Genomic DNA, 23,573 nt, shown 5'->3' on the forward strand with positions numbered 1-23,573 from the left:
CCGAAGCAGGTCCCGGGCTCTGAGCTGTCAGCACAGAGCCCGACGCTGGTATTTTTAATTTTTAAATGTTTGTTTTGAGAGAGAGAGAGCCTTCTTGAGGGTGGGGGAAGAGCAGAGAGAGAGAGGGGGAGAGAGAATTATAAGCAGCTCTGCACTGTCAGGTGTCAGCACAGAACTCCATGCAGGGCTTGATCTCACGAACCGTGAGGTCATGACCTGAGCCAAAATTAAGGCACCCCCATATTTACTCATTTTTAAATATTTAAAACAATGATCCTGCTTCTCCACTAACATCAAGTCCTTATAAAATCAGGTGATGGATACAAATTGGGTTTGATAATAGGCTGCATCTAGTTTATCAGTAATCTGTGTGACCGACATGAAGAGCAATCAAAATTAGCTTTAAGAAATTTAACAAAGACTTGATATATTTCTAGATGAATTTGTTATTGCTGATAATATGCAAGGCTATTACTCAAAAGAACTGGACAATTTCATTAAAATTTTTTTTACGTGTTTGTATTTATTTTGAGAGAGAGAGAGAGCGAGAGTGTGCGTGTATGCACGAGCCTGAGTGGGGGAGGAGCAGAGAGAGAGGGAGACACAGAACCCGAAGCAGGCTCCAGGCCTTGAGCTGTCAGCACAGAGCCTGACGTGGGGCTTGAACTCACGAACCACGAGATCATGACCTGAGCCGAATTTGGTCACTTAACTGACTGAGCTACTTAGATGCCCTAAGGACAGTTTCAGTTTAAATTTGGAATGTTCATTTATATTTTTTTCCTGAAGCCTCGCTGGATAGCAAAAATGGTTGAGGATTCAGGAATCCTCCTGTGATATTGCACTGAAAATTCTTGATTTTTTTGCTCCATCTCCCCCCCCATCTGTAAAGGAAGAATATTTTCTTCGTCTTTGAAGGAAAAAAAGTCCAGCAGGATTTGAAATGCAAAATAGGAACTATTTTTATTGTGTATTGGAATAGCATGGTCAAGTACGGTCATCCGTTTTTCTTTGAAAAATAATTGGTATGCAACGTTGTGTTAGTTTCAGGTGTACAAAGTAGTGACGTTATATTTACATACATTATGAAATGCGGTCATCCCTTCTCAACCCATTTAGAAAGTGGGAAAAGCACTTGCTTCTTTGAACATCTCTTTCTGTGTTAATAATGACCTCATTCTTAACTTCCATGCGTGTTTGATTTATGACATTAACCTTGATTTTGCCATTTTTTTCAAGATACCCTTGTAGAGAAACATCCAGAAATGGCCATCAACATTTCCTCAAGTGGTTGATTTTAGAAAAATCTGTAAATTTTTCTGAGAGTTTATTTGTTTGGCACCAGGCTTTTCTCAGCGTGAGCTTAACTAAATATTGCACAGTCCTAACATAAATTTGGATGGAAATCTAACTGCCTACATATGCAGAGAACGTTTTGTTCCTCTCTCGCCAGATTTATGTTTAAAAAGTAAACCTTGAGGGGGAAATAAACTGCACCTATTTCTGCATTATTCGGAATTAGCATTTGGCTACATTAGTTATGCCTTCTTGGGAAGTTTTTATTGAGAGCTATCGGGCGCTCCCTGAGACAGCTGGCGTTGGAGAGAGACAGAACGAAGCGTGAGGTGCTTTCTGAGCCGTATTTGTCTAGAAGATCGCCCTGTGAGGATTTTGCATGCTGCCATTTTGTCTCTTTCATGGTCCCGGGCACCTCCTACATTTCTCCTTCCTTTGTTGGAAACCGAAGGAAAGTCCTAAAGGAGTAGAGCAGTGGCAGTCCGGATCAGACCACTGCTGATGATTGGCTGTGTGGAGTGTGCCCTTCGTTTATGTTGTAGGCTCTCTGGGCAGGAAGTGATTCACCTCCTTTTAGAACCTTGGTCAGTTTTGATCAATGCGTGGAAAACCAAACTTCGAGAAGATCCTTTGGTCAAATCCTTTTAGGCTGGAAAGAGCTAAAAATACTCTCTGCTTTCACTTCTTTTCATACCACAGAAGGCACAAAAATCAGGCTTTTGCCTCAGGTTTTGTTAATAGTCATCTGTGTCTGCAAGGTACGTTGAACTCTCGCTCGATAACCTTTTCTGAAGGTTTTTGGGAAGGTTGTTTTCTATTGACCTCATTTCTTAAAAGGAGGAAGGAAATGAGCAAATCTTTTATTTTGGCTAATCTCTGCAAGTAAGGGAATTAAAAAGGAAGACTTGCCTGCAGTTTGCTGTAGAGGATGGCTGTCTTGTTCTTGACACAAGTGTCCTGAGTAGGAACAGGATTCCTCTAGAAATCTAGGCCTTCCTGGGATGACATTGCTGGATTTTGTCCCTACACTCGAGGTGAGGACAAGCCAGAAGGAGTGATAGGCTCTTGGGCAAATTGTTTCCTCCCCTGTAAATTGGGGATAAAACTATTCATCTCCCATAGAAGTTACCAAGATTGCATGAGGTGTTAAAGTTCATTGCCCAATATTTATTATTTTCCTTTCTCGAAGCATAAGAGAATTTAGCACGCTGGGGGATCTGAAAAGGAGATGCGGTGGTAGATGTGTTTTGTGTTAATGGTTTCATGATAAAGAAGAAAGTTGGTTATCATGTGGGTATAAAATTAGAGCACATGGAAAGTGTTCACTCTTTTTTTTTTGAATGTTTATTCACTTTTGAGAGAGAGACAGTGGGAGTGGGGAAGGGGCGGAGAGAGAGGGAGACAGAGATCTGAAGCGGGCTCCGGGCTCTGAGCTGGCAGCACAGAGCCCGACGCGGGGCTCGAACTCATAAACCGTGAGGTCATGACCTGAGAAAGTCAGACACTTAACCGACCGAGACACCTGAGTGCCCCAGGAAAGTGTTCACTCTTGCTTGTACCCACCTTTTAGTGTTTGCCTGTGACAAATCAGGCGGTGAGGAAGTGTTTCAGATTGGTCCATGGCGGAAGCAAGTTTGCTTTGGTTTGGAGCATTTATATTAAAGTTCTATTAGTCAGGTGAATACAGCAGTTTTTGCAAAAGGTTGTGTAGGTACCAGTAAACGTGATTAGCGTAGAGGGGGAGGGGTCATTATGATGCCTGAAATAAAACACACCGTGTTTTTTCCCATTTCCTCTGTGGAAAGCAATCACGTGCTCGCCGCAAGTTTTTTTTCCCTTTTGTTTAAAACCTCTATTCATTATTTTTATTCTACTTATTTATTTAATTTTATTTCTTTAATTTACATCCAAATTAGTTAGCATATAGTGCAATCACGATTTCAGGAGTTTAAGATTCCTTAATGATTCCTTTAAGATTCCTTAACGCCCTTACTCATTTAGCCCATCCCCCCTCTCGCAGCCCCTCTAGTAACCCTCTGTTTATTCTCCATATTTGAGTCTCTTATGTTTTTCCCCCTTCCTGTTTTTATATTATTTTTGCTTCCCTTCCCTTGTGTTCATCTGTTCTGTGTCTTAAAGTCTTCACATGAGTGAAGTCATATGATATTTGTCTTTCTCTAATTTCGCTTAGCGTAATGTCCTCTAGTTCATCCACATAGTTGCAAATGACAAGATTCCATTCTTTCTGATTGCTGAGTAATACTCCATTGTGTGTGTATGTATGTATGTATATATATCTATATATCTATATCTATATATCTTTAAAATTTTTTTTTAATGTTTATTTATTTTTGAGAGAGACAGAGATAGAAGGTGAGTGGGTTAGGGGCAGGGAGAGAGCGAGACACAGAATCCGAAGCAGGTTCCAGGCTCCAAGCTGTCAGCACAGAGCCCGATGTGGGGCTCAAACTCAGGAGCTATGAGATCATGACCTGAGCTAAAGTCGGACGCTTAGCTGCTGACTGAGCCACCCAGGCACCTCACATCTTCTTTTTTTTTTTTTTTTTTTAATTTTTTTTTTTAACGTTTATTTATTTTTGAGACAGAGAGAGACAGAGCATGAACAGGGGAGGAGGGTCAGAGAGAGGGAGGCACAGAATCTGAAACAGGCTCCAGGCTCTGAGCTGTCAGCACAGAGCCCAACGCGGGGCTCGAACTCATGGACCGCGAGATCACTACCTAAGCCGAAGTCGGACACTTAACCGACTGAGCCACCCAGGCGCCCCCACATCTTCTTTATCCATTCGTCCATCGATGGACATTTGGGCTCTTTCCATACTTTGGCTATTGTTGACAGTGCTGCTATAAACATTGGGGTGCACGTCCCCCTTCGAAACAGCATCCCTGTATCCGTTGGATAAATAGCTAGTAGTGCAATTGCTGGGTTGTAGGATAGTTCTATTTTTAATTTTTTTTTTTTTAATTTATTTTTGGGACAGAGAGAGACAGAGCATGAACGGGGGAGGGGCAGAGAGAGAGGGAGACACAGAATCGGAAACAGGCTCCAGGCTCCGAGCCATCAGCCCAGAGCCTGACGCGGGGCTCGAACTCATGGACCGCGAGATCGTGATCTGGCTGAAGTTGGACGCTTAACCGACTGTGCCACCCAGGCGCCTCTATTTTTAATTTTTTTTGAGGAGGCTTCGTACTCTCTTCCAGAGCGGCTGCACCAGCTTGCATTCCCACCAACAATGCAAAAGAGATCCTCTTTCTCCCGCATCCTCACCAATATCTGTTGTTGCCTGAGTTGTTGATGTGAGCCCTTCTGATGGGTGTGAGGTGGTATCTCATTGTGGTTTTGATTTGTATTTCACTGGTGATGAGTGATGTTAAGCATCTTTTCATGTGTCAGTTGGCCATCTGGATGTCTTTTTTGGAGAAGTGTCTATTCATGTCTCTTGCCCATTTCTTCACTGGATTCTTTGTTTTTTGGGTGTTGAGTTTGAGAAGTTCTCCACAGATTTTGGATAGTAACCCTTTATCTGATATGTCGTTTGCAAATATCTTCTCCCACTCCGTCGGTTGCCTTTTAGTTTTGCTGATTGTTTCCTTCACTGTGCAGAAGCTTTTTATTTTTTTTATTTTATTTTTTTATTTATTTATTTTTTTAAATTTTTTTTTTTCAACGTTTTTTATTTATTTTTGGGACAGAGAGAGACAGAGCATGAACGGGGGAGGGGCAGAGAGAGAGGGAGACACAGAAGCGGAAACAGGCTCCAGGCTCTGAGCCATCAGCCCAGAGCCCGACGCGGGGCTCGAACTCACGGACCGCGAGATCGTGACCTGGCTGAAGTCGGACGCCTAACCGACTGCGCCACCCAGGCGCCCCCAGAAGCTTTTTATTTTGATGAGGTCCCAATAGTTCATTTTGGCTTTTGTTTCCCTTGCCTCCAGAGACGTGTTGAGTAAGAAGTTTCTGTGGCTGAGGTCAAAGAGGTTTTTGCCTGCTTTCTTCTTGAGGATATTAATGGCTTCCTGTCTTTCGTTTAGGTCTTTTACCTATTTTGAGTTTTTGTGTCTGGTGTAAGAAAGTGGTAAGGTTCATTCTTCTGCATGTCGCTGTCCAGTTTTCCCAGCACCACTTGCTGAAGAGACAGTCTTTATTCCATGGGATATTCTTTCCTGCTTTTTCAAAGATGAGTTGGCCATACGTTCGTGGGCCCATTTCTGGGTTCTCTATTCTGTTCCACTGATCTGAGTGTCTGTTTTGTGCCATCGTTTTTTCCCTTGTAATATATGCGTGTGCATCACACTTAACATCAGAGAGATTCAGAACTGAAGGACTGTAGGAAAACAAAATATGTCCTTTCTGTCCAGCCCTTTCACTGACAGTGGGGAGAGCTACACTCATTTGCCCCGTTTGCTAGCAACTGCCATTCGTACAGAGCAGCGTGGAGTGCTGGATCACTTGTGAGTTGTCCGTGGGCACAAGTGTTTGGAAGTGCAGACCCTGCTTGTCTCTCGAGAGTGCTACCCAATCACCTGCCAGGTGATGGCTTATCCTCTTCCTGGTGGTCCCTCCCTCATACAGAAGGTGCTGGAATAACAGGAGGACGAGCCTGCTCTGTTCTGATTCCCTGTGTTGGCTCTCAGTTTTTAGCATCCTGGCTGATGGGTCAAATGTGTCTTTACTGACTGTTCAGGTCGAGTATAAATTAAGTCTGTCATTAGAAGCGTTACAGTGATTTCCCCCACCATGAGACTTCCGACGTCCTAACATAAGTGAGAGTTACAACACAGTTTGTACCATTGGTAAGGCATGGCTGGGGCTGTTACAACAGTCCGCATAATTGGTTCCATTTGCTTCTCAAATTTTAAAAGACTTGTTTAACTCCTCCAGTAGAATTGTTTCATTTTGGGATATCGGGTGGTAGCACAGTGCACTTGTGGTCTGTGTGGTCAGGTACCTGGGTTTGAATTTGAATCCCAGTCCCATTTCTTAAACCTGTGCCACCTTGGGCAAGTTACTTACTCTCTCTGTGCCTCAGCTTCCTCGTCTGTCAACGGAGAACGTTCCTGCTCATTTGATAGGCCTGTAGTGAGCGTAGAATGAGAGAATGTGTGTAAAATGGACAGTGGCTGGCAAATCGTGGTCCCCGGTCAGCCTGGGGCTGCTACGCTGCCGTGGGGACATTTATACCTGGAGGATGTGCTTCTCTGACCAGCTGCCAGGAGACAGAGAGAGAGAAAGAGAGAGAATCTTAAGCAGGCCCCACACCCAACATGGAGCCTAGTGCTTACAACCCTAAGATCATGACCTGAGCCAAAATCACGAGTCGGATGTTCAACTGACGGCCCCCCAGGCCCCCCAGTCATGTCTGCATTTTAAGACTAAGACTGTCTGCCCAGGGTCTCAGAAATGGCAGAGTCGGGGATGACCCAGGTCTGTTCTCGCCCAAGAATGGTTTCTTCCTCCACAGCACGCGGTTTCTAAAGAGTCAGTTCTGTGGTGGTTTGCTCATTTTTGTAAGAGACGGTGCCAGTATCTTTGAAGGGTTTCCTTTTCTCTTGGGGTTTGGCCTGAGCAGTGATCATAAGAGATGTTGACTTTGACCCCTGGGTTCTGCGGGACTAGTTTCCTGTGACATTTTACAGTCCACCCTTCCACAGGCCTCACGCGCGACGTCTTTGTATAATGCTTAGTTTAATGTTTTTATGTGATGCCATTTGATACGGTTCATTTGATGGGGACTGTTCACATGAGCTGCTGCTCTCACCCCCCTTCCTTGTTTCTAGTGTTGTATCTGTTTAAGAAAGGCCATGAGTTGGCTTCAGGACAGATGTCGGGTAACGCTCTATTTGTCAAAACATCAAGTGACTATAGATGGAGAATTGGGTGCCTCCCGCCCGAGTGAAATTAAAATAACTGATGCCACAGCCAGTCCCTTCCAGCCAGCGGATGTCTTCGTATTTTACACGAGAGCTTTAGCGAGCAAAATAAATGAGCTTGTTTTGTGAGAGATGTCTGCATGCTTCCTACCCTGGATGATGAGATTAGTTTTTTATGGCACATAAATATGTATAATGATGAGCCCTTGGGTACAGGGTTCTCATGAAGTGCTTTTCCCGCTGTGCCCTGAAGGAAATACCGAGACCGTTTGCAAGTACAGGAGAGCTGGCCGCCGTTAAAGGTTGCAGTTTTCCTTTGGAAGGCTCAGGACGTGGGGCGAGCCTCAAGTTAATTCACTGCTCACATTGTGTAGAGATTAGATTTTACTCCACATCTCTGTATCCCAGTCTTCAGTGGTGTGAGGGGAATGCAGTTTTACTTGGAAAGCTCTTTTCTGAGACAAAGCTTCTTAGGAACAGAAGTGCAGTCTGGAAGAAAGCACTTGAGCAAACGCAAATGTTTAACTTATCGAATGAAATCCTGTGTTTCTAGGAAGAAGAGCAAGGCGTGGGGCGCCTGGGTGGCGCAGTCGGTTAAGCGTCCGACTTCAGCCAGGTCACGATCTCGCGGTCTGTGAGTTCGAGCCCCGCGTCAGGCTCTGGGCTGATGGCTCGGAGCCTGGAGCCTGTTTCCGATTCTGTGTCTCCCTCTCTCTCTGCCCCTCCCCCGTTCATGCTCTGTCTCTCTCTGTCCCAAAAATAAATAAAAAATGTTGAAAAAAAAATTAAAAAAAAAAAAAAAGAGCAAGGCGTTCGGGGGCTAAAGGTTTTTCTTTTTGTTGGGGTGGCGGGGGGTGGGGGCAGGGATCAGATGAGTACTGTTGTACTTTATTCAGACATGCCATAACATTAGAGATCCTTCCAGATCATTCAGACCTGGGTGTTATGTGTACGACTCTGATGTTACAGGAGGCAGACTCTCGTATTCAGGCGCCTATAGGTCTCCCAGGCTGGGATGTGCCGGTTCGAGAGTTTTCCTGAGGGTGATCACCACGCGTGGGGGCAGCTGTGCCTGGGAAGCCCGAGGCCCAGACAGCCCATGGTAGCAGTTCTTCCTGCATTGCAAACGGGGGAAGATTGTCCTTTTCTTTTCTTTGAAGATTATATTATTTATTTTGAGAGAGAGAGAGAGTGTGTGCGAGTGGGAGAGGGGCAGAGAGAGAGAGAGAGAGAGAGAATCCCGAGCATGCTCTGCACTGTCAGCACAGAGCCCGACGCTGGGCTCCGAACCCACAAACCATGAGATCATGACCTGAGCCGAAACCGAGAGTCAGACGCTTAACCAGCTGCGCCACCCAGGCGCCCCGGAAGGTTGTCCTTTTTGTCTGTTGACAGCCTGGCTTTCCTTGCGGCCTCTCCTTCCCATTGCCTTGATATTTCAGCCTCCCCGCAGCTCTTGCTCAAACGGCAGCCTCATTATGTGTCTGGGCTTGGTTATAATTTAATCGGCCATTAGAGCATTACCAAAAGAATGTTTCTGGGACCTTGTGTCTGAAGCTCTTGCTTCCCCTGGGGCTTGGGTAGCGACTGAGGACTAAAAACGTGACTTGTCCCTGTTTGTTCCTGCTGGGGCTCCAGCCTCAGCATTTCACATCGAGGCTTTGGAAACAGCTCAGGTTACAAGCCACACGTGAGAGGGGTACCCAGCAGAGGCGGGTGGGCATTACTGTAGAGCTGGTAGTGAGAAGCTTTGGGCCTGAGTCCTGTCTCTGTTCCCGTGGCGGCCAAAGGGAAGCCAGTGAACTTGAAGAACCTTCCTCCTTCCTGGTCTGATGAGACTGGTACTTATCTGCCTGTCCCGCAGACACCAGATGAGATAGGGTAAACGTACAACAATACATTTTGTCTTTCTGGCCAGGCACTTGGTGCTTCATGTTTTTTTGTCTCATTGAAACACAAAATACCCACTCATAATTCCACCAGCCAAAAAAAAAAAAAAAAAAAAAAAAAATCCCCTCACTCTAGAACGTCTCAGCAGTGTGTTTTCTGTGTCTGTTTCATTTACTAATTGAGATCAGTATGATTCTTTACTGATTGAGACGGTACTCATTTTATAATTTTGTGGCTTAAAAAAATACAGTGATGAATTTCCAGAAGACATTCAAACCAGTGGCCAGCATCACGTAGATGGCTTTCAGTGGTTCGTCAGGTGGATGTATCATGGTCCTCTTACAACCTAACCTTCGTGTTTGGGCCTCTTGTCAGTCATCACGTCCCCTGCACTGTGATGGGCATGACCGTTTTTTGCCAGTTGCTTTTTTTTTTTTTTTTTTTTTTTTTTGAGAGAGATGGAGTGTGAGTGGGGGGAAGGGCAGAAAGAGAGGGTGACACAATCCGAAGAAGGCTCCAAGCTCCGAGCTGTCAGCACAGAGCCCGACGTGGGGCTCAGACCCATAAACCATGACATTATGACCTGAGCTGAAGTCAGACGCTTAACCCACTGAGCCACCCAGGCAGCCCCTTGCCAAGTTGCTTCTTAAAGTGGCCATTGACACACCGCTCTGATTTGCTTTCTTTCTCTACCTTTGGATTTAGCCCTGGAAAGCATGTTACTGTGGGAGCAGAATTAAATATTTTCTTTCATTTCCAAATAGAATCACTGATCTTATACATAGTTGTGGTTATGCAGAATTTCAAAGAACTCTAATGATCTTTTCAGTTCCCCAAGATTTGAGCCTCTTGTGAATAGTGTTCCTGAATCACCTTTGGGACTTCTTGCGTGCATTTTTGAATATCACTTTTGCCCTCTTTGTTCGTTCTTTCTATATTTCTTTCTTTCTTTCTTTCTTTCTTTCTTTCTTTCTTTCTTTCTTTCTTTCTTTCTTTCTTTCTATATTTCTTTCTTTCTTTCTTTCTTTCTTTCTTTCTTTCTCTCTTTCTTTCTTTCTTTCTATATTTCTTTCTTTCTTTTTCTTTCTTTCTTCCTTCCTTCCTTCCTTCCTTCCTTCCTTCCTTCCTTCCTTTCTAATATTTATTTATTTTATTTCTGAGGTGGGGGGTGTGGGCAGGGAGAGAAGGGGAGACACAGAATCCAAAGCAGTTTCCAGGCTCTGAGGTGTCAGCACAGAGCCTGATGCTGGGCTTGAACTCATAAACCCATGAGATCATGACCTGAGCTGAAGTTGGACACACAACCGACTGGGCCACCCAGGTGCTCCTGCCCAGGTCTTTGTTTTCTTTAGCAAGAATTAAAAAAAAAAAAAAAAAAAATTTAACGTTGATTTTTGAGAGATAGACAATGAGCAGGGGAGGGACAGAGAGAGAGGGAGATACAGAATCTGAAGCAAGTTCCAGGCTCTGAGCTGTTAGCACAGAAACTAGTTCCAGGCTCTGAGCTGTTGTTAGCACAGGGCCTGATGTGGGGCTTGAACCCACAAACCCTGAGATCATGACCTGAGCCGAAGTCAGATACTTAACTGACTGAGCCACGCAGGCGCCCCTGCCGTCTTTGTTTTCTTGAGCTTAGCTGCACAAAATGGGTTAACACTGGCATCAGCTTGGCAATCCGTTTTTATTCACCAGACAACTAGGGAATGATAGTTCAGAGAAGCCACAGTCCAAGGCAAGCTGTCGTGTCATCAAAGAATAACCTTTAATCTAAGTGTCCTTCTTTGAGCAGCCCAGTGTGCTTTGTGGTTGCCAGAGTCAGAGTCTGACACTTGCTGGTGAGGTCAGAGAATTTCGATAAGGTTAGAGGTGTCCGATTCCGTGTGTTGGGCATGTTACTCACGCCAAGTGTTGGCCAATCTTCGGTGCCGCGTTAGTGCTGAAGTTTAATGCGTGATGCTAGAGGTGTTCATCTGTAGCCAGTTCACAGAATCGGGGGGACTTTTGCCTTAAGGTGGCAAGAGAGTCATATTAGTGATCTTTTTGCGCCTTTCTAAAAAATGAGAACCACGGTTGTCAGCAATAATGTCCCCGCAGTTTAGCTCTTGCAGAGAAGCTAGTTGCTGGTCACAGTTGACCTCCTGGTCTCAGGGAGTGGTGGAAGAATTATGTCATTGCTTCCTTGGTTTTTGTTTTGGTAGTTTTGTGTTTTTCTAAGCCAGACTCATTTAATGTACACACATCATTAAGACTGATGCTTTTTTGGAGCCGTTGGCACAGCTTCTTGGTCCTTCTTATGCTGGTTGATTACTGAATCATCATTAACGGCAATTAGCACGAGATTGAACATGCTCTTTTCCTGTTCTCTCAACTTGGTGGTTCTCAGTCTGTAGAGTTTCTGAGTCGGTAGGTCTTCGGTAGGGCCCGGGGATTTGCCTTTCTAACAGGTCCCCAGGTGGTACTGATACGGCTGGTCTGGGGAACCCCATTTTGATAAGAACTCAAGGTTCTGGGCTGCTAAGAAGTTTTATACCTGGAATGAGCTTCTTCAGTGACTAGCAAGCCTCCTCACATAGTCTAGGTCCCAATGTCATACTGCCCTGGGCTGGAAAGGATATGGGCAGATGGCTTTTCGTGAGTGCTATGCAGCATATGGGAGACTTTAGAGATAAAAACATTCTGCACGGTAGCCCATTAAAGAGGCTGAGCTGAAGTTACCTCGTCTGATGAGCAAAAGACCTTGGAATTTGCTGTGCTTTACTGTTGGATCTTTCCAGACGTGTTTGAAAGCCGAGATAAACAGCATCATGAATCACTGGAGAACACTAAAAATCTGACAGACGCCCACAAGGGTAAACTTTGTTTTGCAGCATCTAGAATGTGAACTTGAGTTTACGGTTTCTTAGAATAGAATCTTGGTATAAAATTGGCGATTGTACCAAATAGGAGTTTTAATTTTAACCTTTGATGAAGTTAGTAGCGTCAGCCCTTTTAGAGGGTAGGTGCTAAAATAATATTTCATCAGAAAGCTTGCAGGGATGTGGCAGGACTTCTGCCCTGTTGTGTCTGTACTCAATTACAGCCATCTTGAATCTTCTCGACAATAGAAATACCATGTTGTGCAAGTGTTGGTCCAAATGTCTTTGACACCCGCAGATTCTGAAGGCCTTCGGCAAGAGCATTGTTCAGCACAGTTCACGGCCAAGGAACACTCCTGAGCGTATTTACCGGCGTTTCTGCCTGCCCAGTGCGTTGTCTCGTGTGTTAGAATGAACACTGTCAAGCAGATGACCCCCGTGTGAAGTCTTTGATCACATCATTTCAGGCCTTTTGACAGCCAGTTTGTATGAGGCAAGCGTACAATCAGATGTTGTAATTTTTTACTTCAAAAGGGCAGGGATGTGACCAGAGCGGTGGCTTGCAGACAGCCTGGCACACACAGGTGGGGGGGCCACCGGGGAGTTGACTTTGGTTCAGTTCCACCGACGCTCAGCTACGCTTTTAGGGTCGGTTTCCCAATGACACAGCTTTCTCCAGAGTTGCACTTGGCCAAGTCACACGCGCACTTGGTTTGTGTGTTCTTCCAGGGTTTAGGGCTATTCATTTCTCTCTAAAGCCCAGACACGGAGGCATCGGGGAAGAGTGAGAAGCGCTATTAATAATTTATTTGAAAGGGGTTTCTATTTAGTGAAAGTGTTGAGCAAGCAAACAAGATAGTGTGGAATTAACTAACTTAAAAAAAAAATCTTTGTGGAGTGTTTTTGCCAAGGACAGATTTTTATTTATTTCAGTCAGAGGAAATATGAGAGAACAAATAGCCTGTATGTTGGGTGACGAAAGATACCTTTCAAAAAAGGGTTTGAAACACTTAGGTGGTGAGAGGGATTGGGGAAGTCTCCTTTTTAAGTATAATTCTTGTTGCAATTCATAGCACCGTTGATTTTCTCAGTGTGTTAGTGAGGTCGCATGATTTTAGAAACAAAATGATACTTTAAAAAAGAAATCAAGCAATTTCATTGCTCAGACATGTGATTTTACTTTATATTCCTCTCTCCACGACGGGTAAGATGGGGCACAAGATTGATTTAAGTGGCATTTTCAGTCAGGTGTCTCTGGCAGTCTCTAGCTATTTCCCCTGGGCCTCCCAGTTCTGCTAGCCTTTAGTTTATTTTTTAAGTTCGAAAAGTAATAGTGGGGGCACCTGGGTGGCTCAGTCAGTTAAGCGTCTGACCTCGGCTCAGGTCGCGGTCTCACCATTGGTGGGTTTGAGCCCCACGTCGGGCTCTGTACTGACAGGTCAGAGCCTGGAGCCTGCTTCGGATTCTGTGTCTCCCCCTGTCTCTGCCCTTCCCCTACTCATGCCCTCGCTCTCTCAAAAATAAATAGACATTAAGCAAAAAATTTTCATTGTTAATTTGGATCACTTAATGCTGTTAGAGAAGATGAGCTATTATTTACTGACAGCCCAGTGTATTATTGAACCTAAAGGTCACATTTGATTTTTGGGGTGTTTGTGTAGCAATGAACATGTTGATTCAAGCTTTTATTCTTCTGTTGAAATTAGAGTAAAAATTTTAAATTATTTTTATGGTGCTTGCTATGTTGCATTAACTTTTAAATTAAGGTTTTTTTTTTTTTTTTTAATTTGGTTTTTAGAATCGGGGACTATCTCTAAATTTACTAAATGGAGAATTGAAAACTTTATGAAGCATAAAAATATTGAGCCTTCTCACCCAGGAGTAACTTCATAGGTTCTGGTCGGCAGTAGTAGTAATAGCTGCCATCAGTGACAGACTCCTTTGTGACGGGTGCTCTGTGCGATAGTGTCTTCTGGGGTCCCAGGTAGTGTTGATTGAATTGGGTAAAACGGCTCCCAAGGGCGCCTGGGGGGCTCAGTCGGTTAAGCGTCTGTCTTTGGCTGAGGTCATGATCTCATGGTTTGTGAGTTCAAGCCCCGCATCAGGCTCCATGCTGACAGTGCAGAGACTGCTTGGGATTCCCTCTCTCTCTCTGTCTCTGTCTCTGTCTCTCTCTCTCTGCCCCTCCCCTGCTCACGTTCTCTCTCTTTCTCTCTCAAAATAAATAAATAAAAACTAAAAAAAACAAAACCAAAAACGGCCCCCAGAACCAGAATAGTATATGCTTGAGCCTAAATTAGTGAACTAAAAATAAAATTGGTTTCTTAGCCATAGGATTTGGTTTATTAAATTGTAGGCCAGGCAACAAGTTCTTAAACCACAGAGTACCATGGCTTTGTTTTTTCTGGCATTAACCAAACAGTGTTATTTATACTGATGGTTCCATTTGTAAACTAGATCATGCCCTGCTTGGCGTTTGAATGCCTGAATAATATGCCTTAATTGTGGGTCACTGAAGCCAAACTAATTGCTTGTTGGGCTCTTGGATTGCCTTTTTAATTTGCTGTATAATGCAGTCTCCACCAGAAACATACCATGTATTGTCATCTAAGCAAAGCTTATTAAAATCTTACAAACAACGGAATGCCTGATATTTTGTCCATAATCTTGCAAATAAAAAAATTAAATGCATTACAGAGAGTTGTAAGTTACAAATATGCTTTTTTGAGTGCCTTTGTATCTGTTTCGGAAAGTATACATAAAATGCCTGTTCTACGTTTTGTATCAGTGTGATTGCTTTCTTTACCACGGATTGTTTCGCTTTGTGCTTTTAATATGTTTTAAATGACAGTAATGGCATGAGCTTCTAAGATGGTCACTTATTTCAGACTGTGCAATTCACCCAATAAGATTGGTATTGGTATTCATCCAGTGACTTTCCGTTTTCAGTAAAAAAAAAGACAAGACATATTTGCTGTCATTCTCAGTTCTCCAAACACCAGTCCTAGGAGTTCCCTTTATAATTTGTGGGGACAGTTGTTCAGAAGTCGGTAAGATCGTTAGCATTCTCTGATACTTGTTTTCTCTCAGTTTCTCTCAACTAACAAGCAGACCTGCAGAGGACTTTCTTTTGACTCTCTGGTCACCAATTTCGTCCATGTAGCTAATATTTATTGAACAGCTGCTGAATGCCAGTAACTGTTGTAGGTGGAGGGATGCCACAGGTTGGTGGTTGGTTGGTTTTTTTTTTTTTTTCTATTTATGATAAATATTTAGTCCTAGAGAAAAATCTTGGAGGTGAATTGTAAGAGCTTTTTAAAATGATTTTAGAAATGGAGTAATATATTTAAGAAGTGTCTACTTAAGAATTTAATAGATGCCTATGTCGGGTTTTCAGTAGAAATTAGCCCATTACCTGTTTTTCTTTTCTTTTTGTAGGTTATTTCTTATGAGAGTCATGGATATCCCCTATCTCAACTTGGAAGGACCAGACTGTAAGTGAATTTGTATTTTCTCTTTGCATCTGCACATGTAAGTGTGTGGTCTGGAAGGGATAACAGGAAAAGTACGACTGAAGAAAGAGCTTTATTTACTTAAAAATAGGCAGTGATTTTGTGGTGGATATGAATACTATACTTAACGTAATGGTACCCTTGGGTCTTGATTAACTCATCTCTTGAGTTACATTTTCCAGTTTATGCATGAGTTGAATGTTGAAAAATGTATATCTTCTCTTCATTATTTCGTTTTCACTCAGAACTCTAAATTCATCATTTCCCATGATAAATTTTGAGATGTGTTAGCTGTGTTACTAACCATAAGTTCTCTATTTTCCAGTTACTTGAGTATGTATATTTTTTGGTTGGGTAGGGGTTTTTTTTTCTCATTTTCCTTTTTCATTGAAAACCTTGGAAGTCCAGTCCTTCAGGGAGGTGGTTACTGCTGCTTCAGATTAGTTTTCTACTTCATCCTCCTCACCTTCCCACTTTTCTTTTCCATTGCTTTCTTTTTTTTTTATTTTTTATTTATTTTTTATTTTTTAACATTTATTTATTTTTGAGAGACAGAGAGACAAAGCGCTAGCAGGGGAGGGACAGAGACAGAGGGAGACACAGAATCTGAAGCAGGTTCCAGGCTCCGAGGTGTCAGCACAGAGCCCGACGTGGGGCTCGAACTCACGAACTGCAAGATCATGACCTGAGCTGAAGCTGGCCGCTTAACCAACTGAGCCCCGCAGGCACCCCTCCATTGCTCTCTTTCTAACCTTGGTTTATGGGCCTCAATCCCTGCCATTGGATATAGGTGTGGGAGAACTGTAACTGATGGTAACAGTCCTTGCGGTGATGATCAGAGGACATAGGTGTTGCATTCCATATCAGAATTCTGTTTCGGTGTACTCTTGTCACAAGAATTCTGCCACCTCAGTGCCCTCATTCCTGGTTTGTAGCCACGAGTAGCCAGAGCGGTTCAGTCCTAGGACTACCTCTGCTTAAACTCAGCCCATTGAATGTGGACGGTGCGTTACCTACACATGCAGACAACTAGATTAAAAGGAGAAGGTTAAACACTTAGTGAAATATCTTGAACAGAGTAACCTTTTATTTTTCCCCTTTAAATAATTTTCATGGGAACTTAATGAGTTCCTGTGGTCTGCATAGAATTGTCAGGATTCAAATTGTTGTGGGTTCAATAACGTATCAGAGCCCGAGTCAAGGGTGAGATGGCAGAGTGCTGCCGTTCCTAAAAGAATACTTTTAGGAGTTGTTTGGTAATCATGAGTCCTTCCCAGCAATTCCTCAAGTTAGCTTGGAGGCAGTTCCTTTAAAGAACCACTGGTATATCATTCACTTTTCAGCTGTCAACCTTTTATCCAAAACTTGTCTCCTAGTGCAACCAAAACGCGATCATGTTCTCCATGTGACATTCCCCAAAGAATGGAAAACCAGCGACCTTTACCAGCTTTTTAGTGCCTTTGGTAAGTAAATCACAAGTGCCTATGTACTTTTAGGATTTTGCTATGTTTTTGGTCTGTGCAGGTGGCCACAGGTATATGACAGCTTCAGCTCGGACGTGAAAGAGTATTGCTCTGCAAGAGTTTAGTGGCACTCATGGAGTATTTCAGGGTTTGATGTATTGCTATTTTTGTGCTAATGTGACCTGAGGAACTTTTAATAGCGCCCCACAATAGAGTGCTATTATTAATCCACGGAAAGCAGGATACTATTACTGTGACTGCCCTTAGTGCTGACCATGGAAAATAAATCTAGGCAGAGGATAAATCATGTTTAAGATTAAATTCAGAGAGAACGTCTGTTTCATAAGGGCACGTCACGGCTTGACACTGAATAGTCCAAGCACATGAACACAGATGTTTAAGAGACCGAGATAGGAGTTATGAGGGCGGTAGGGCACCGTTTTATCAGGTCAGGTGATAGGTGGAATCGAACAGTCTTCTGATGAGGGTTTATAATGACCCTTCTGAAGTCTTCAGCAGTTCCTCTTTAACCAGTGAAATATTTAAGCTGTTCTCTTTTGAAATTTTAGGTAAAGGCAGCACGAAATCTAAATGGCCAATACTAAGACTGTTAATGTTTATGTACCTTTTCACTGGGCTAATATCCTCTAAAATGTAGCCATGTAAAGAATATCTGAAGAGTTTATTAAAAGATGGTAAAGTGTTTATATTTTAACATTTCGTGTAAAAAGCAGGTACAAAGTAGGATTCCTATATAACTTTTTTTGTTAACACTTTATATAGAAATCAGACTGAAAGGAAGCTTCATGCTATTACCACTGACTGTTTTGAGTTTTTTTATTTTTTATTTTTTTAGACAGAGAAAGTGTGAGCAGGAGCAGGGAGGGGCAGAGGGAGAGAAAGAATCTTTTTTTTTTTTTTGAGAGAGAGAGAGGGCACAAGTGAGCAAGGGGCAGAGAGAGAGAGAGAGAGAGAGAGAGAGAGAGAGAGAGAGAATGAATCCCATGAGGGACAGAGAGACAGAGAGAGAGAGAAAGTCAGGGCTCATGTTTCTTGCCCCAAGCAGGGATCGAGCTTACCCGAAACGGGGCTCATGGAGAGAGAGAAGATCTTAAGGAGGCTCCATGCTCAGAGTGGGGGTCCAACACAGGGCTCGATCCCACGACCCTGGGATCATGACCTGGGTTGAAATCGAGAGTCAGACGCTCAGCTGACTGAGCGAACCAGGCGCCCCATTGCTGACTGTGAGATAGGCTTCTTTATGCTTTTCTGTATTTCCTAAAATAAGCATATATGTATTAGATTTTATAAGCAAAACACTTTACAGACTTAACTTTTAGAAACGTAAGCGAAACAAGGTATGTTTCCCAGTCTTTGCAGCCAGTCTCAATGATGTCTGAAATTCTGGTCTTGCTTGTTAATTTCAATACAGATCTGGAAATGCAATTGAATTTCATGGCTAATTTGTTTTGAGAGCTTTTGATGTTGTTGCCGTTCTTTCTCGAATTGCGAAGTGCTTACCCTATTTAGTCAACCTTTAATTGGGTAAATTAAGTAGAAAGCTCACTGGAGAATTTTGTTTTCTTTTTTTTTTTTTAACATTTTTTTTAAAGTGTATTTATGTATTTGAGAGAGAGAGAGCACAAGCAGGGGAAGGACAGAGAGAAAGGGAGAGAGAGAATCCCAAGCAGGCTCCACGCTGTCAGTGCAGAGCCCAATGCGGGGCTTGAACCCATCAACACTGAGATCATGATGTGAGCCAAAATCAAGAGTTGGACACTCAACCAACCGAGCCACCTAAGTGCCCCTCAGTTTTTTCTTTTTAAGTTAATTTATTTTGAGAGAGCAAAAAAGCCTGGGTGGGAGAGGGGCAGAGAGAAGGTGAGAGAGAATCCCAAGCAGGTTTTGCACTGCCATCTTGGAGCCTGATGTGGGGCTGGAACCCATGAACTGTGACATCATGACCTGAGCCTAAGTCAGACGCTTAACTTGACTGAGCCATCCAAGCGCCCCTGTTTTCGTTTTACTTAAAAACAAATGAGTTGTGTGATACTGGGCAGATAATCTCTCTGTGTGTCTGTGTCCTAACCGGAGATGCTGATGATGCCACTTACTGTATTCAGCATTTCACAAGGACTAAATGAGCTAATTCGTGGAAGGCATTTAGCATAGTTTGTGGCCTACAGCGACTAAATAAATGTTGACTATTATTATTTATCTAAAACACACACAGTAGAGAAGGGACTTTAGTCATTGAGGAAGTCATTATGGTACCTTGCTGTGCAACAGGAAGTGAGTTTTTGTCCTATGACAATGAGTTCGCAAGCATTTGTAGCCTTTGAAAATTTCAGCAGGAATTAAAAACATTTTTTTTCACTACTAAATTCTGGTGATGTTTACCCACTTTTAATAATTCCAGTCTTGCGTGTCTTTAGGAGGAGAGCAGTAGCAGAATAATTAGGCCTCTGCTTCCCCTTCAGTTTTCTCGAGCTTCTGCCCCACCACGCCTGTCCTTCCTTCTCCCCAGCGCCCTCGTGCCTTCTGTCTGTCTGCAGGTGGTTAGCCTTTCTGGAAGGTCTGTCTCTCTTCATGTGAACATCACTTGGTTTCGCTTGACTGCTTTCTGCCCCTCTCGGTTTTTTTCTTGCCTCCGTTAGTCTGTCTTGGTTTCCTCTCTCTGACACCTTCTTTTCTTTGGTCCTTGTCTGCCTGCTACCTGTTTGCTTTACCTGGCCTTGAGATCAACGTTGAGTTTTTCTCACTTCTTGCTACTTGGATTCCTTTTGTGTTTTCCAGTTGTAATTTTCAAAGCTTATGCATCTCCTGAAATGCTTAATGCAGTAAGTGCCATCGTCATCATCTGATGAGGACAGAGATGCAGAGAGATTATCTGTCCAGTATCACGCAAGTCATTTGTTTTTTTTAATTAAAATGAAAACAGGGGCGCCTGGGTGGCTCAGGCGGTTAAGCGTCTGACTTCAGCTCAGGTCATGATCTCACGGTCTGTGGGTTCGACTCCCGCATTGGGCTCTGTGCTGACGGCTCAGAGCCTCGAGCCTGCTTCAGATTCTGTGTCTCCCTCTCTCTCTCTGCCCCTCCCCTGCTCATTCTCTCTCTCTCTCTCTAAAATAAGTATTAAAAAGGAAAACTAGGGGAAAAATTTTAAAAAAATTAACACATTCTGAAATATATCAGACGTGCAAATGAAGTCTGGTAGTGATCTGAAGGGTCACATGTTCCCTTTACTTTTATTTCGCTATTACAGGTAACATTCAGATATCCTGGATTGATGACACATCAGCGTTTGTCTCTCTCAGCCAGCCCGAACAAGTGCAGATTGGTGAGTGCTTGGGGTAGAGGTTTTGTATATGAATGAAAATGCAAGCTGGCCCTCTTTATGCGGTGGCTCCAGTCCTCTGATTCACAAGCACTGCTGCCTGGTTTGTTTAGAGCTGTGTCTAAAATAAAGGGGGTGATCAGTCAGTATCACGTGTAGATTGCCTCCTTTCTGTTCCCCTCGCGTTGCACTTTTTTTAAAATGAATTGCAGATTGGCTTTGAGAATTAAAAGTGGCAAATTGAGCAGAATGGGGAGCATCAAAAAGTGATACCTGTATCCATTGTTCGTCTCTGTACTTTTTCCATTTATTTATGTTTTTGTCATCTATTCATTTCATTAAACTTGTCTCGAATACTTGTTTTACAAACACACTGGAAGATGTTTTATTTGCTTTCAAAATAGAACAGTATAAGATGGAACACCACATCTCTTACTGGATCCTAAATAATTTTGCTATTAACCATCTGAAAATGTATTTTCTTAGGATTGAAAGTTATTGATAAAATATGTGTTGTTAAACAGCTGCTTCCTCACATAGATTTCAAGTTTCCCTTAATAATGTAAGCAGTGTGGAATTTTAAAGTGTTATGTCTTTTTTTTTTTTAATGTTTATTTATTTACTTTGAGAGAGAGAGTGCTTGTGTGAATGGCAGAGGGGCACAGGGAGAGAGAGAGAGAATCTTAGGCAGGTTCCATGCTCAGCAGCACAGAGCCTGACACGGGGCTCGATCCCACGACCGTGAGGTCATGACCTGAGCTGAAATCGAGTCTGACTCTCAACCGCCTGAGCCACCCAAGCTCCCCTAAAGTGATGTGTCTAATTAAACTTTTGTTTATTTAACAAGGTACCACATACTGAAACTATATAATTCTGATAACGTAACTAAATGAGTAACTATATATGAAAACTTCCACAAGTATGCCCATTCAGATCAGAGTATTTTGGTGTTTCTTCTTAATTATATGACCACTGCAGGAATATAGGTTACACTGCAGTGAAGACCTTAGGCTCTGGAATCACACTGCTGCCCTACCTGTAGTTGTATGACCTTGGGCAAGTTCTTTAACCTTGATAAGCTTCTGCTTATCTCTGTAAAGTGAGGATGACAGTATGAATTTCTTGGGGTTATTGTGAAGGTTACAGGAGATGATGTACGTGAAGCTTGGCACAGCTTTGAACATGTATGACGATTCCTTGGTAGTGGATTTCAGCGTGAAATGTCCTTCAGGAGCATGTGACACCGAGAATAGTGTGGGATACAGGGTGTGAATGATGTTGCTTGTTAAATGTTTTGGTATTTGCTTATTTCTGTGATTCATTCTCCTGCGATCCTTAGAAAGGCCGTTGAGATGGCCGCCAGAGGGACTGATTATTAGAGAGGCAAAGATAACTTCGGGGAGGGGAAAGGGACTCTGAGATCGAGAGTGTAACAAGACTTTCTTGCGGCTGCAAGGACACAGAACTAGAACTTTTGGCTGGAAGTCTAGCCACACCTCCTTGGCCCAGCATCACCCTTCACCTCCCTCACAGCGCATACTTGTGTGACACTGAAGCCACATGGTGGGGTAGAGGAGATGCAGACCGCCCCGGGGCCTACGCTCACCCCACCGCTCGTCAGCCGTGTGTCTTTGGGCAGGTTATGTGAACTCTCCGAGCCATGGGCTCCTCATCTGAGAGGTGGATTCGGTGACGGGTACTTTGTGAAGCGAGGTCACGGACATTAGTGGGGGGCCTGGCACTCCACCAGCGGTGCTTGACAGATGCTAGGTGATCATTCACACATCTGCTTGGCCTCCCTTGCTGCGAACAGTAAAAATGAGAGTGTGCGAGTGTGCCGTGAGATGTGTAAAGCACCAGCTGGTGGTATTTGCTTGCACACACGAGCAGACTCCTCGTTTATGTGTGTGCGGTGTCACAGCTTCTTGTGACGTTCCTGTGGTACCATGTTTGACGTCTAGTCATGCTTGCTCCCTCACTTACGATCGCAGTATGCCTCCAACGGTAGCTTTCGAGCTCAGTATTTCATTCAGCGATACCTGAAATCTGGGAACTGCATTTCAGAATCACGTTGCTCCGGAGGCACATCATTTGATTGGTTTTGTGTGTTGCTTCCCTGAGGGCAGTATTGAGTCCGCCTCTTTCCCCACTGACTCCTTCTCCAGTGCCCGGAACACACCGTGGCATGAGTAGAAACGTGTGTTTGAGTGGGTAACATGGGGAAGAGGCCAAGATGAAATTGTGACCTTTTTACCTTTTTCCTCCTACCTGAAGTAGGTGACTATTGTGTCTCAAGAGATGCAGCTTTACTAGTAAAGTCTCAGTTTCCATTGTAGGCTCTTATACAGAGGACAACACTCAACAGAAATACCTGGCCATTTGCACATGCTGTGCCTATGACCCTAAGTTTCTTTGCCACAAGCCACCTCTTTACCATCCTTTTCCTCCAGAGCTTGGCTGTGTCCCATTTCCTGCCTCATGTCGGCTTAAACATCCATTTCTCTGGATGTCTCCTTCTCTGGGCCCCATTTCTGTGCAGCCTGGCGTCCTTCATGGATATACCTTGTTTGATTATCTTCCCTGGTGAACTGTAAACTCTTTGAGAGCAGGAACCAGACCACTTGCTCACCGTGGTGTTTTTAGTGCTGAGAGTAAATGTTTATTGAGCTGGGTAAATGATAGTCAAAGTATCATGACTTGGAAATGCCTTTTTGCTGGGGCACCTGGGTGGCTCAGTCGGTTAAGCATCTGACTTCAGCTCAGGTCATGATCTCACAGCTCGTGAGTTTGAGCCCCGTGTGGGGCTCTGCGCTGACAGCTCAGAGCCTGGAGCCTGCTTCGGATTCTTTGTCTCCCTCTCTCTCTGCCCCTCCCCTGCTTGTATTCTGTCTCTCTCTCTCTCAAAAATAAATTAAAAAAACATTTAAAAAAATTTTTAAAAATGCCTTTTTGCATGGGATGGATATTTATAATGTCTCTAGTCTTTTGCCGTGTTGTCTAAAATTACGCAGTTTCATTGAAAGTGTAAAAATCTGTTTTTTGTAGGAGTAATTCTGATGATGAGAGAGACCTAGGATAGCTAATGTGCTGCAGATCCTCTTAGTGTTAACTTAAACAAATTACTTATTCATTTCAGCGGAAACAGAGGGCCTGTTAGATCAATAATGTAACATTGGAAAAATCATTAAATGCCTATTTATATAGCAGCTTGTAATGGCTTCTTTGGCTCTGTTACAAACTCATTTTTGATTTACATTTAAGAAATGGCTTCTAAACTGACACCTGTCTTTTTCTTTTGATAATACTAAGTCTAACCAAGTTTAAAAAAAAA

At 43.4% G+C, this 23,573-nt stretch overlaps 1 protein-coding gene across 4 annotated transcripts in view; it reads left to right on the top strand.

Moving 5' to 3' along the window:
- PARN (poly(A)-specific ribonuclease) overlaps positions 1-23,573 on the top strand; it is a 166,839-nt gene that overhangs the window by 43,154 nt on the left and 100,112 nt on the right. For all 4 annotated transcript variants that reach the window (XM_058711541.1, XM_058711544.1, XM_058711542.1 and 1 more), the window contains 3 exons: positions 15,369-15,424; positions 16,819-16,905; positions 20,171-20,245. In XM_058711541.1, the coding sequence (XP_058567524.1) occupies positions 15,369-15,424; positions 16,819-16,905; positions 20,171-20,245 (218 nt within the window). The remainder of the gene's footprint in view (positions 1-15,368; positions 15,425-16,818; positions 16,906-20,170; positions 20,246-23,573) is intronic.

This window comes from Neofelis nebulosa, chromosome 18 (genome assembly GCF_028018385.1).
Source record: "Neofelis nebulosa isolate mNeoNeb1 chromosome 18, mNeoNeb1.pri, whole genome shotgun sequence".
In the NCBI taxonomy this organism is placed as follows: Eukaryota; Metazoa; Chordata; class Mammalia; order Carnivora; family Felidae; genus Neofelis; species Neofelis nebulosa.